The following is a 12303-nucleotide window of genomic DNA, read 5'->3' as shown; positions in this document are numbered from 1 at the left end:
TATACATTTAATTTCGTTAATCGAAATGGTACATTTCTATTGTCGCCTCTATGAAGAAAAGATTGCACTGCAATTTCCCTCTCCGTGCTTTAGAATTTCTTGGTCATAATTCAGTCTTCATTTGAAACGTCATTTCTACATTGTTGGCGCTACTTGTACACCGGTTACGTATTACGTGTAATCATTTTAGTACGTATAAAGACCATTTCGGAAAACACACAGGGGCGAGGCCACCATTGGGGTATTCTCCCTCACACCAAGGGTCACTGCCAGACTGTGCCAAAGTTCACTACAGGCAAGAGGCTAGTCAACTCTCACTGCCTATAGCGGGGCTTCTAGGCAAGAGAGAGAGAAGACCTTAATGGTGGCATCACCCCTGTGTTTTAATTATCTGTATGTAATTTCCAAAATGGTCCACTCACTTACAAATGAACACCGATTACACTGAGTGATCGGTCCTTCAGGCGCTAGCGAGTGTCAAGCCACAACCGTAATCATTCATGTACACGAATGTTTTATAGTTTTAGGTTATTAAGGTTGGCGGGCAAGTCCGGAATAAGTTATTTATCATAATTTCTTGAACATCAGTCTTCTCAGAAACTTACTACAGATTTAAACTTTTTTGGTGCAAACTTCAAAATTTGTCAAGCCAGCCTTAATTAAAACTATGCCCGTCAAGGTGCTTTCAAGTTAGTAATCGTCGACACGAAATCCCTTCAAAATAATTAATTTCATGATAAAATGTTTTCGGAAAATGTAATTGTTCTTGAAAAAGCGTAGATATGTAATTTTTTCAATTAATTTAGAGGGAATGGATCAGTAAAATCAGTTGATTGAATTTAATATTGATTAAGGATTAAATGGATAAAAATAACTAAAACAATTGCAATATCTGAAACTTCAGTCAAATGATAAACCTCACACATATCGTTTGTTTTTTCGGCCTTGGTCTAAACCAAGACGTTTTTTTATAATATCTGTCACTTCAGTCTTAATGTAATTAAAATTTGAATAATTTTATTTTTGCTTTACCGTCATATATTTGGGGTTGATCTATTTCTAATTCCTTAAAGAAGTACTTAATTATAGTTAATTACATTTAACTTATATCCAATAACATTGATTTTCATAAGCATATAATGTTGTACTTTATTTATGAAAGTTTAACAAGATGGCCCCGGCCAAATTAGAGCCCCATCGTTTGTAAGGCTCCATCTATCGAGGACATTCTATCTTTGGAATAGGTATTAGTTACCCTTAATCCCCATCCATTTAAAATCATCAATAAATCCCTATCACATTTAAAAGCATCAATAAATCCCTATCACATTTAAAAGCATCAATAAAAATCACCAATGAAAGAAAATCTTCATTAGTGAATAGCCCCTCGACGCGTTGCTTTTAACAGTGCTAAAATGATTGCTTGGAACCACTAAATAATCCCTCAAGTACCTACAAACACCCACAAGTACCCGGGGCAAGTACCTACAAGCACCCACAAGTACCTACAAGCACCCAAAAGTACCTACAAGCACCCACAAGTACCTGCAAGCACCCACAAGTACCCACAAGCACCCACAAGTACCTACAAGCACCCACAAGTACCTACAAGCACCCACAAGTACCTACAAGCACCCACAAGTACCTACAAGCACTTACAAGTACCTACAAACACCCACAAGTACCTGGGGCAAGAACCCACAAGTACCTTCAAACACCCACAAGTACCCGGGGCAAGTACCCACAAGTACCTACAAACACCCACAAGTACCCGGGGCAAGTACCCACAAGTACCTAAAATCACCCACAAGTACCTAAAATCACCCACAAGTACCTAAAATCACCCACAAGTACCTACAAGCACCCACAAGTACCCGGGGCAAGCATCTACAAGTACCCGGGGCAAGCATCTACAAGTACCCGGGGCAAGCACCCACAAGTACCTAAAATCACCCACAAGTACCCGGGGCAAGCATCTACAAGTACCCGGGGCAAGCATCTACAAGTACCCGGGGCAAGCATCTACAAGTACCCGGGGCAAGCATCTACAAGTACCCGGGGCAAGCATCTACAAGTACCCGGGGCAAGCATCTACAAGTACCCGGGGCAAGCATCTACAAGTACCCGGGGCAAGCATCCACAAGTACCCGGGGCAAGCACCCACAAGTACCTACAAGCACCCACAAGTACCTACAAGCACCCACAAGTACCTACAAGTACTCAAAAGTACCTACAAGTACTCAAAAGTACCTACAAGCACCCACAAGTACCTACAAGTACTCAAAAGTACCTACAAGTACTCAAAAGTACCTACAAGCACCCACAAGTACCTACAAGTACTCAAAAGTACCTACAAGCACTCACAAGTACCTACAAGCACCCACAAGTACCTACAGACACCCACAATTACCCGGGGCAAGCACCCACTAGTACCCACAAGTACCTAAGAGCACCCACAAGTACCTACAAACACCGACAAGCACCTACAAGCACCCACAAGTACCTACAAGCACCCACAAGCACCCACAAGCACCCACAATTACCTACAAGTACCCACAAGTACCCACAAGTACCTACAAGTACCCACAAGTACCTACAAGTACCCACAAGTACCTACAAGTACCCACAAGTACCTACAAGTACCCACAAGTACCTACAAGTACCCACAAGTACCTACAAGTACCCACAAGTACCTACAAGTACCCACAAGTACCTACAAGTACCCACAAGTACCTTTAAGCACCCACAAGTACCTACAAGCACCCACAAGTACCTACAAGCACCCACAAGTACCTACAAGCACCCACAAGTACCTACAAGCACCCACAAGTACCTACAAGCACCCACAAGTACCTACAAGCACCCACAAGTACCTACAAGCACCCACAAGTACCTACAAGCACCCACAAGTACCTACAAGCACCGACAAGTACCTATAAACACCCACAAGTACCCACAAGCACGCACAAGTACCCACAAGCACCCACAAGTACCCACAAGCACCCACAAGTACCCACAAGCACCCACAAGTACCCACAAGCACCCACAAGTACCCACAAGTACCTACAAGAACCCACAAGTACCTACAAGCACCCACAAGTACCCAAAATTACCTACAAGCACCCACAAGTACCTACAAACACCCACAAGCACCTACAAGTACCCACAAGAATCCACAAGTACCTACAAGCACCCACAAGTACCTACAAGCACCCACAAGCACCTACAAGTACCCACAAGTACCTACAAGCACCCACAAGTACCTACAAGCACCCACAAGTACCTACAAGCACCCACAAGCACCTACAAGTACCCACAAGCACCTACAAGTACCCACAAGTACCTACAAGCACCCACAAGCACCTACAAGTACCCACAAGCACCTACAAGTACCCACAAGTACCTACAAGTACCTGGATCACGCGACTCGCGGACGCAGGCTGCTCGCGCTATAGGTTCAACTTCCACAGAATGAAGCAAACTGAAAATGTCAACATAACTTGTTATCAGGCACAAAGCTAGGCCCTCCCTTGTTCTCAATCTGGTTGAAAATTGACGAAATGGATATCAGCGCGCTAACAGGTTAACCTGACGTTTAACTCAAGAGCCGTATTTCCGTAATTAACTAAAATTAACATACTTAGACTTAATTGTTTTTCATGCTACTTGCAAAAGGCACACCCTGAATACTTAATTGTTAAATTAAGAGTATTCCGAAAAGTAACTTCGCTCTAGTTTTTCAGTTAGAGGTGGCTAAATATCATGAAAAACCCCATGTTAATCTCCATAGGAAAATTGGTAAAAGCATGTGAATTTTGCTTTAACGTTACAAAAGAGTATCAAGTCATATCTACAAGGGCCTACCGGCCCTGTAGAATTTTGAGAAAAATTAGAGTAGAAAATGGTTTTTTTTGAAATATTTTACAGTAGATTAGGTCAAAGGCGTTTCTGGTGTTCGAAAAACTCTTCGTGAAAAGAGATTATTAAATTTAACAAGTTCGTGTGCATCTACTGCTGGGATAATTATAGCCTCCAAAACCGATTTAACACCCGATGCATTTATACTAATTTAAAACTTTCTGCCTTTTCAGAAGTTATTAAGTCGGTGAAAACGACCAACTGATCATGCAGATTCACGCTGGATTTTATGCAGTTTCACATTGCATGAGAGAACTACCCTTGCATAAAGGGGTATAGCTCTGCATGTTAGAACTGTCCTCTTAAGTTCTCTCAAGGTGGAACCTTGCTATTAATATAGCGCTATTCGCGAATAAATCAAACACTCTGAAAGGTGTCATGCGACACTCTTAAAGGTGTTATACGACGACCTGAAAGGTGTTATGCGTCACTTAGAAACGTGTTATGCAACACTCTTAAAAACGTTATTTAAACTCGGAAATGTGCTATTCTACACCTTTTAAGGAGTTGCACAACACTCATATGAGAGTAAAAAATTAACTTTTAGTTCGATATAAGAGTTAAAAAGGTGTTAAAATACACCTCTATTGCACCATTTTATTCTTAATTTTAACACCAATTTCTCAAATAAGTGTTATTAAACCCTTTCAGGGGTGTAAATGAACACCTGTAACGGTGTCAAATTTGGACCCATATAAACTACTTTTAAAGGTGTTAAAGCACACCCCAATTTCTTAGAGTGTAGACCGCTGGTAGTCGAGAATAGAGTTTAATCGTCCCAACTCGATACTTACATCTGGAGTCCGGTCTTTTAAGTGATCACGCAAGTGTTCGTTTTGTAGAAAATTAGCAGTGACGTTGTAGTGAGCGAGATCGTCGATGGTGTCCAGAAAAATGAAGTTAGTTTCGCAAAATTCTGATCGTAAGTGACATCCCATCTCGATTAGAAAGAAAGTCAATCCAGTCAGCCACGACATCAATATGAATTTCGAGGACATTGTTCTCGGGATAACTGGATAAGCTACGCGATGTGTTTGGAATTTTTAATTTAACCAGACTGTAGGACAATTTTTAGAATATTTTTTTTTCGAGCATTACGTTCTAGTAAAATGAGGAATGCGACATTCCAAAGAGTTCGAAAAAACGTGTAAATTTGACTCTTCCGAAAGGTAACGCTTAGTGAAAAGTTTGATTGGTTTTGCATTAATAGAATCGATGTTACAACGATGATTAGGAGAAGGCAAATTATTGTCTGAAAAAAAAGAGAGAAGTTCACGTTTTAGTTCTCGCCTTATTGGGTATATTACTTGACTAGTACTTACGACTAAGTCAATGTTTAAAAAAGCGAATGATTTCGTTAGAACGGGTATTGGTTTTGACATGATAAACGAGTCAGAAAATTTCCATAAACCAATGGCAGAAATGTTTACATCGTTCATAAAGTACGTGTTTAGAGAGAGCGGAGCCATCACCAAATGGTGTCGACCTTTCTCGTACGGAGGTGCCTTTAATTAATATGCATTAAACACTTAAATCAACTATAGGACAATGTATTTCCTTGTGTATGTTCACGAGACTATAGTTGATTTTGACAAATCAGGAAATTGAGGGTGGAATTACTTAAAAATAAAAGAGAGGTTTTACTTTAGAGGCGTTCATTCCAAAACTGACCATTCTTCGTTTTATGCTAAAATACAATTTTGACGTTTAATGAATTATTAAACAAGTCAATTAGCTTTTCATACCATCTAAAGCCAAAGATTCTCCTTATAAATTCCATTTCTTCAATGTTGCCTTTCAATTGCATACTTTCTTTATGTATGACGAAAAACTGAAATGTACCAAGCCTTTATTACTATTTATGTTTTATGCATGATTTAAATCATATTCAGCCGAGACATATCAATATCAGTATGCTTTCAAGGTCAAGTTTTAAAATTTCCTAAGATCAGCATTATGTTTGGGCAGGGATAGATTTAATTTTAGAAGTAGGAATGGAGAACGGTTAGTATTTACTTCAGTCCTACTTATAGCCATGAGTTAATAATATGTCAGTTCCCTATAAGTTACTCAGGCTCCATAGGCGTAATGTATCCAGCGTTTTCTTCTCATTTTCCCGCGCGGGAAAAAAATCCGAATGCTGCGCTCTCTCTTGTCGAAAAAAAAAATCCCGCTCGTACTGCTCCTCGACCAGACCTCGAGTCGTCGGCTGCTTTTTCACCAAGGGAGTGTTTTAGTCGTGAATGTTTATGTTTTAACAATTTAACATTACATCATGGCGTTTGTGTCAGTACTGAGACAAAAAAATGCAGGAACTCAATGCAATTTGCCAATATTTATAAAGAATGCTAAAGATAAGAGTTGTTATTGTGACTTGAAACCAGAAATTTATACAACTGAGCTAAATCCAATCCACTGATAGCTTAACGGTTTTCTTAACCGAGGCTACTGAGCGAAATATTCGGCTGCTTAAATAGCTCCGATATCATTGGCTAGCTTCCACTACACGCGCTTCCGGCCCGGAAGCTCCGTTGAGAAACCGGAAAGAAGAGTAAATAAGATTTTCGTTCACGTGGCGGCCGCAGAGCGTCGCATATAATTGGGAAGCCGGCGGCACGGGAGAAAACGCTGGATTATAAAAATGAATTGCCTGAGTAACTTATAGGGAGCTAACATATTATTAACTCATGTTATAGCCCAGTATAGAGCCTCTCCCTAGTTTATTACCTTATTGGCTCACTTAAACTACGTTTTGATGACGTTGCTGACGGGAACGGCGAAATATACGTAATTCCTTTTTACATCTGTCGCCATGACCCGCCTCTTCTTTCATACCACTCCGTCCCGTGGAAGGGGGTCCGGGACTTTGACGCGCGCCCAGTTTCTCCATTCCTACTTCTAAAATTAAATCTATCCCTGGTTTGGGCTGAAAATAGTGTTACAAGTAATTTTTAAGAATTAAACGTATACTGACATCGTCCACAAGTATATTAACATTGGTTTCGCCAGTAACCCTTAAACGAAACAGTTTTTAAGTTCTTAAATTCAAATGGATTAGTTTATTCACTGCTAACAAAGCAATTATGCATCAAAATCATAATAATCTTTAATTTAAAAATAATTTTTCAAAGTTTCGTAGCCACGATATGTTTAAATACTAACTTATTATGGATTCCCAACTAGGCCCAAAGGCTGGCCACCAAATATGCGTTACAACCGCGGATGTGAGACGGCTGTATACCTGTAAATCGAGGAGGAAATAGCTAGGTCACGTGGGGAAAAGGAAAAGGAAACTATATCTCTTTTAGTGGGGGCGGGGCTGAAATTTGGCCCATGTGCAGTGAGACAAAATTTGAAGATTTGGGGGGTTGGAAATCATATTTATTCGCTGCTGAACGGGTGTTTAAGCGAAATGTCTTGCGAAAGGTAAAAGATAAGTTAGTATCTATACATATCCATGATCGTAGAAGCGAGGAGCCCAGGAGCCTCGTGATTTATTTCAATAAATACGTGATCTTTATTTAAGTGTAAAGTATTGAAATTTAAAAATTCTGAATGCTTTTATCAATTTATCCCTATCTTTAGAAACCTTCTAATAATTTGCGTGCAATTTTTCTAAATATTTTTAATGAATTTTGAGGTTTACCCGGTCACATCCAGGAACATACTTACCGGTATTTGAAAACAGTCTTTTGATACATCAATGTGTAATTTAAGGGAGTTATTAAATCCAGTACTCTACTTGATTTCCAAGAGCACAGAGTCATTTTCCACAGTTGGTGGTTAGATATGTTAGGTTATTACTAGCTTAGATTGTAAAGATCACTTTGAGAAAACGAGGTACAACTTTTAAGCGTTGTATCTATGGCATGTTGCTTGACGAATACGCTGACACGAAAATGGTCTATCTCAGATCCTTCGTGTACGTTTTAACTGTTTATTGTGTTATTCGAACGCTGTGTCTTGCAATCTACTGTTTGTCCAAATTGTTCTTACGTAAAACCGTTAGCGATGAGTTCCTATTTATGATCTCATTTTTTTCCAAATGCAGTATAATTTGCTAGATAACGGTTTTACTTTCGACATTTTCAGATGAAAGTTTTCGCAACAGTTAATGTCGGCGAAAATTATATATGGGACACGGTATCGTAAACCACGTTTGTGAATAAGGTTATACAGGGTGGAACGGATCAGATGAACAATTGTATTGTGTGAAACATTATGACACGGCGTTAGGAGCTAGAAATTCCAGAATCAGCCTAATTTATGCTAAAGACGTATGTGAACCGTCATGCATTATTGTTTTACCCGCGTTAGAGCACAATTTCGTTCATTATAGTTTACATCTAGTTTGAATGTGTGTATTATTTTGTACATAATTTAAATTATGAAGATTGACCTATCTATTAGAGTCCAAGAACATCTGTAGTTTTGTGGTTTCCCTTCCTCAGAAGTAATCGGAGGCTGATAAGTTTTCATCTGAATACAAATACGAATAACTCGTCCCTAAATTCTTGATTATTTTAACTTTAGCCTTGTGATCCTGTTTAGGGCATGGTTAGGCAAGAGGTTTTGAGAACTTAAAGATGAATTTATACTGATTAGTAGCGTAGACTTAACTCAAAAACCTCCTAGCTCTTAGAGCAGTTCATACATGATTTGAAAAAAGAATCGCTTAAAGAGAGAAATACTGGGTTCGAGAAAGTCCAAATCTGGGAACCCCATTGCCGTTAAGTTTGTATCATTAAATCTATTAAAACTCACTTTTGATGATTGAACATTTATTACAAATACTTTTTGTTGTAAATTGAAAATATAAAGATCGTTGGTATAGCCTCCCCTGTTTAGTTTTTTATCATCTTATCTAACTTACGATGTCATAAAGAATTATACATGAAATGTTTTTTATTTACTGTATAAATACTCTGCTTTCATAATATTGTAAGCTCTTCCTATGTCGACTTTGATTTGAATAAATCGTATTAATCTTAAATTACTCGGGCTGTCGTCTTTTTAACAACAGGTTATGGGCCCTGCATGTTAGATAAAGTTTTGCCGAGACTTTGCTTAGGGTATAGTTTAGTCCGTTAAGTATTTGTGAACGTTAAGAAGATCAAAATTCAAGGTAGCTGGTTAATACTCAGAAATGGCCATGAGTCACCATGCAAGGATCGAAACGCTCACCAAGGACAACTTTGATACCTGGAAACTGCAAGTTGAAGCACTACTAGTCAAGAATGACGTATGGAGCTACGTGGACGGAACCTTACCAAAACCTATCTTGGTTACGGGAACGAACGGAAATGAAACACAAGTCACGGACTGGGAACGCCAAGACCGAAAAGCTAAGTCAGATTTAATCCTTGCGATCAGCCCAACTGAACTGAAGCAGATTAAAAATTGCGTCACATCTCGAGATGTTTGGTTGAAGCTTGAATCGACTTACCAGTCACGAGGTCCAGCCCGGAAAGCAACATTACTGAAAAGATTGACACTAACCAAGATGAAGGAAGGCGAGGATATCCACGAACACGTAAAGAAGTTTTTTGAAACCGTGGACACACTGGAAGACATGAACCTCAATATCAATGATGACCTTCTAGCGATTATGCTTCTTTATAGCCTTCCCGAAAGCTTTGAGAACTTCAGGTGCGCAATCGAAACCCGAGATAATCTCCCGGATCCAGAAGCCCTGAAAATTAAAATCATGGAAGAGGCCGACGCGAGGAAGTCCAAAGAGAAAGACACGGTTCAGAATGCAATGGTAGCCTTCAAGAAGAACTGGCGCAAGAAACCTACGAAATCAATTGGCGAATCCTCGAAACTAACAGAGAAGACTATTTTCAAGTATAAGTGTCACCGATGTAAGAAGCCAGGTCACAAAGCCGCTGATTGCAGGTCGACTATGCAAGATAAAGCCGGCACCGCTGAAGAAAAGGCCAACGCAGTACATGTATGCGGAAATCCAGAAGAATTCGCCCTATACACTGATCAAAATGAAAAGGACGACTGGTGCCTAGATAGCGGGGCTACTTCGCACATGACCTCGAACGAAAAGAAGTTCCTAAACATCGAGGGAGTCAAGAAAACGTTGAACCTAGCAAACAATAACTCCACCGACATCAAAGGTATTGGATCAGTCAAAATCAGCGCAACAGACGGTAATACTGAAAGAATCCTAAACCTGGAAAAGACTCTTCTCGTTCCTGACCTGAGAACAAACTTGATGTCCATCTCTAAGATAACGGACAAAGGTTTAGAAGTTCTCTTCAAGAAATCTAACGCAATCATTCTGAAAAACGACGGAACAACAGTTGCCCTCGCTGATCGTACAGGAGACTTGTACTTCTTGAGAAAAGATCCGGAAACCGCAAACAGCGTACAAGTAGAAATCAATCCAAAATCCACACTGGAGGATTGGCACCTCAGAATGGGTCACGTAAACGAAAGAAGTCTAAAAGACATGTCTCGGAAGAACATGGTCCATGGTCTAAAGCTGAATAAAGACGAAGATCTGGCAACGTGTGAAATATGTATCCTGGGAAAACAATCTCGAACACCATTTCCGAAGGCACAAGAGAACCGCACCATCGAACTATTGGAGATAATTCACACAGACCTTTGTGGCCCAATGCGAGTCTCGTCTAAAGGTGGAGCAAGATACTTCGTCACATTCACAGACGACAAGTCAAGATGGAACGAAGTATTTTTCCTGAAACATAAAGACGAAGTCTTCAAGGCATTCGTGGAATTCAAAGAAAGAGTGGAACTTCAGACGGGACGAAAAATCAAGACATTACAGTCCGACAACGGGACTGAATTCTGTAATAAAGATTTCGACAATTTCCTTAAAGAAAATGGCATTGCTAGAAGACTTACAGTTCCGCAAACGCCTCAACAAAACGGAGTTTCCGAACGTAAAAATCGCACCCTAGTAGAGATGGCCCGCTGCATGCTGATCCAATCAAAGTTGCCACCCTCATTCTGGAGTGAAGCAATCGCCACAGCTGCTTACATCAGAAACCGATGTCCTTCTCGCAGTATTAACGGCGACCTCCCATACGCAAGATGGACGGGACGAAAACCAATCTTGAATCATCTACGTACGTTTGGCGTAAAAGCGTATATCCTGGACGAAAATACGTCGAAGGGAAAATTCGATCCGAGAAGCAAAGAAGCCATTTTTATTGGATATTCAGTAGAATCAAAAGCATACAGATTCTGGCTGCCGAACGAAGGTAAAATCGTACGGAGTCGGAATGCTAAGTTTCTCGGGAAATTCGATTGCGGGGACGAATACGAAGATTTCATTAGTCAAGAAGTCTACGCCAAATATGGTATGGAACCTGGAGTCCAAAAGAACGATTCAACGAAAAGTGATTTCTTCCAAGTACAATTGAGTCCACCCTTTGAGCAAATAACCGAACCAGCAGTCAAGCCAAAAGACGAACAAACTCCTAGAACAGAATCCGATCGCGAAGCCAAGCTACCTGAAACGAAGAAAGGACCTGGAAGACCCAGATTGGAACGCACTGGAAAACCGGGAAGACCCAAGAAAGTCTTCAACATGGTTACGCTTCAGAATCCTCAAGACGAAGTCAAAGCTAATCATCAAGACGAAGCCGCAAACCTGATCGGTATTCCGGACCCAATGAACATAAAAGAGGCGTTATCTTCAGAAGATGCGACTGACTGGAAAAGAGCAATTAAAAGCGAATTCGTATCCCAGATAAAATGCAAAACTTGGGAAATAACCTCGAAGCCAGAAAATCGCCATCTTATCGGAAACCGTCTCGTTTTCCGAACAAAGTACACCGCCAGTGGTAAAATTGAGCGACGTAAAGCCCGTCTAGTTGCCAAGGGTTTCGCACAACAGCCTGGAGTAGATTATCAGGAAACGTTCGCCCCGGTTGTCCGATCAAGTTCAATCAGATTGCTGATGGCACTAGCTGTGAAACACAACTTGATGGTACACCAAATGGACGTGGTAACCGCTTATCTTAACGGTGAAATTGAAGAGGAGATCTATATGGATGTTCCAGATGGTCTTGAGGATGTTCTCCAAGAAATCATTGACCAAAATGAAGAAAATAAAGAAGTCATCAAAACGGCACGAAAATGGCTCTCCGATTTAGAAGATCCTAGCAAAGTTTGCCGAATCAAGAAATCTTTGTATGGCCTGAAGCAGTCCGGACGGCAATGGTACAAAGAACTCGACAAACATTTGCGAGAAATCGGAATGGAACCCCTGAATGCTGATCCTTGCATTTACATGACGAGAAACGACGAAGACATCATGCTGATTGCCATTTACGTCGATGACTTAATCATCTCTTGCAACAATGCCAAATGGACGGAGATGATTAAAAACGAACTAAAATCGAG

General features: G+C 40.4%; 1 protein-coding gene across 1 annotated transcript; it reads right to left on the bottom strand.

Annotated features, from left to right (window-relative positions):
• Positions 1 to 4652: 4652 nt before the first annotated feature.
• On the bottom strand, positions 4653 to 8735 carry LOC149679172 (uncharacterized). Its single transcript, XM_089835801.1, has 7 exons — positions 7591 to 8735; positions 6893 to 6932; positions 5664 to 5749; positions 5563 to 5605; positions 5241 to 5423; positions 5017 to 5170; positions 4653 to 4939 (listed from the first exon to the last, which is right to left on the bottom strand). The coding sequence occupies exons 1-7, from the start codon at positions 7683 to 7685 to the stop codon at positions 4653 to 4655; spliced, it is 888 nt and encodes a 295-aa protein (XP_089691927.1). The 5' UTR covers positions 7686 to 8735.
• Positions 8736 to 12303: the final 3568 nt, after the last annotated feature.

Source organism: Phalangium opilio, unplaced genomic scaffold (assembly GCF_054372755.1).
Source record: "Phalangium opilio isolate 3A_F unplaced genomic scaffold, DU_Popi_V2 ptg000041l_1, whole genome shotgun sequence".
Taxonomy (NCBI): domain Eukaryota; kingdom Metazoa; phylum Arthropoda; class Arachnida; order Opiliones; family Phalangiidae; genus Phalangium; species Phalangium opilio.
This window is presented reverse-complemented; position numbering and strand designations above follow the sequence as displayed.

Coding starts and splice junctions, on each gene's coding strand:
- LOC149679172 (XM_089835801.1), bottom strand. CDS start 7,685: ATGACTCTGTGCTCTTGGAAATCAAGTAGAGTACTGGATTTAATAACT. Junction 5,606..5,663: donor AGAATCTTTGGCTTTAGATG/GTATGAAAAGCT, acceptor ATTGTATTTTAG/CATAAAACGAAGAATGGTCA. Junction 5,171..5,240: donor TTTTAAACATTGACTTAGTC/GTAAGTACTAGT, acceptor CTTTTTTTTCAG/ACAATAATTTGCCTTCTCCT.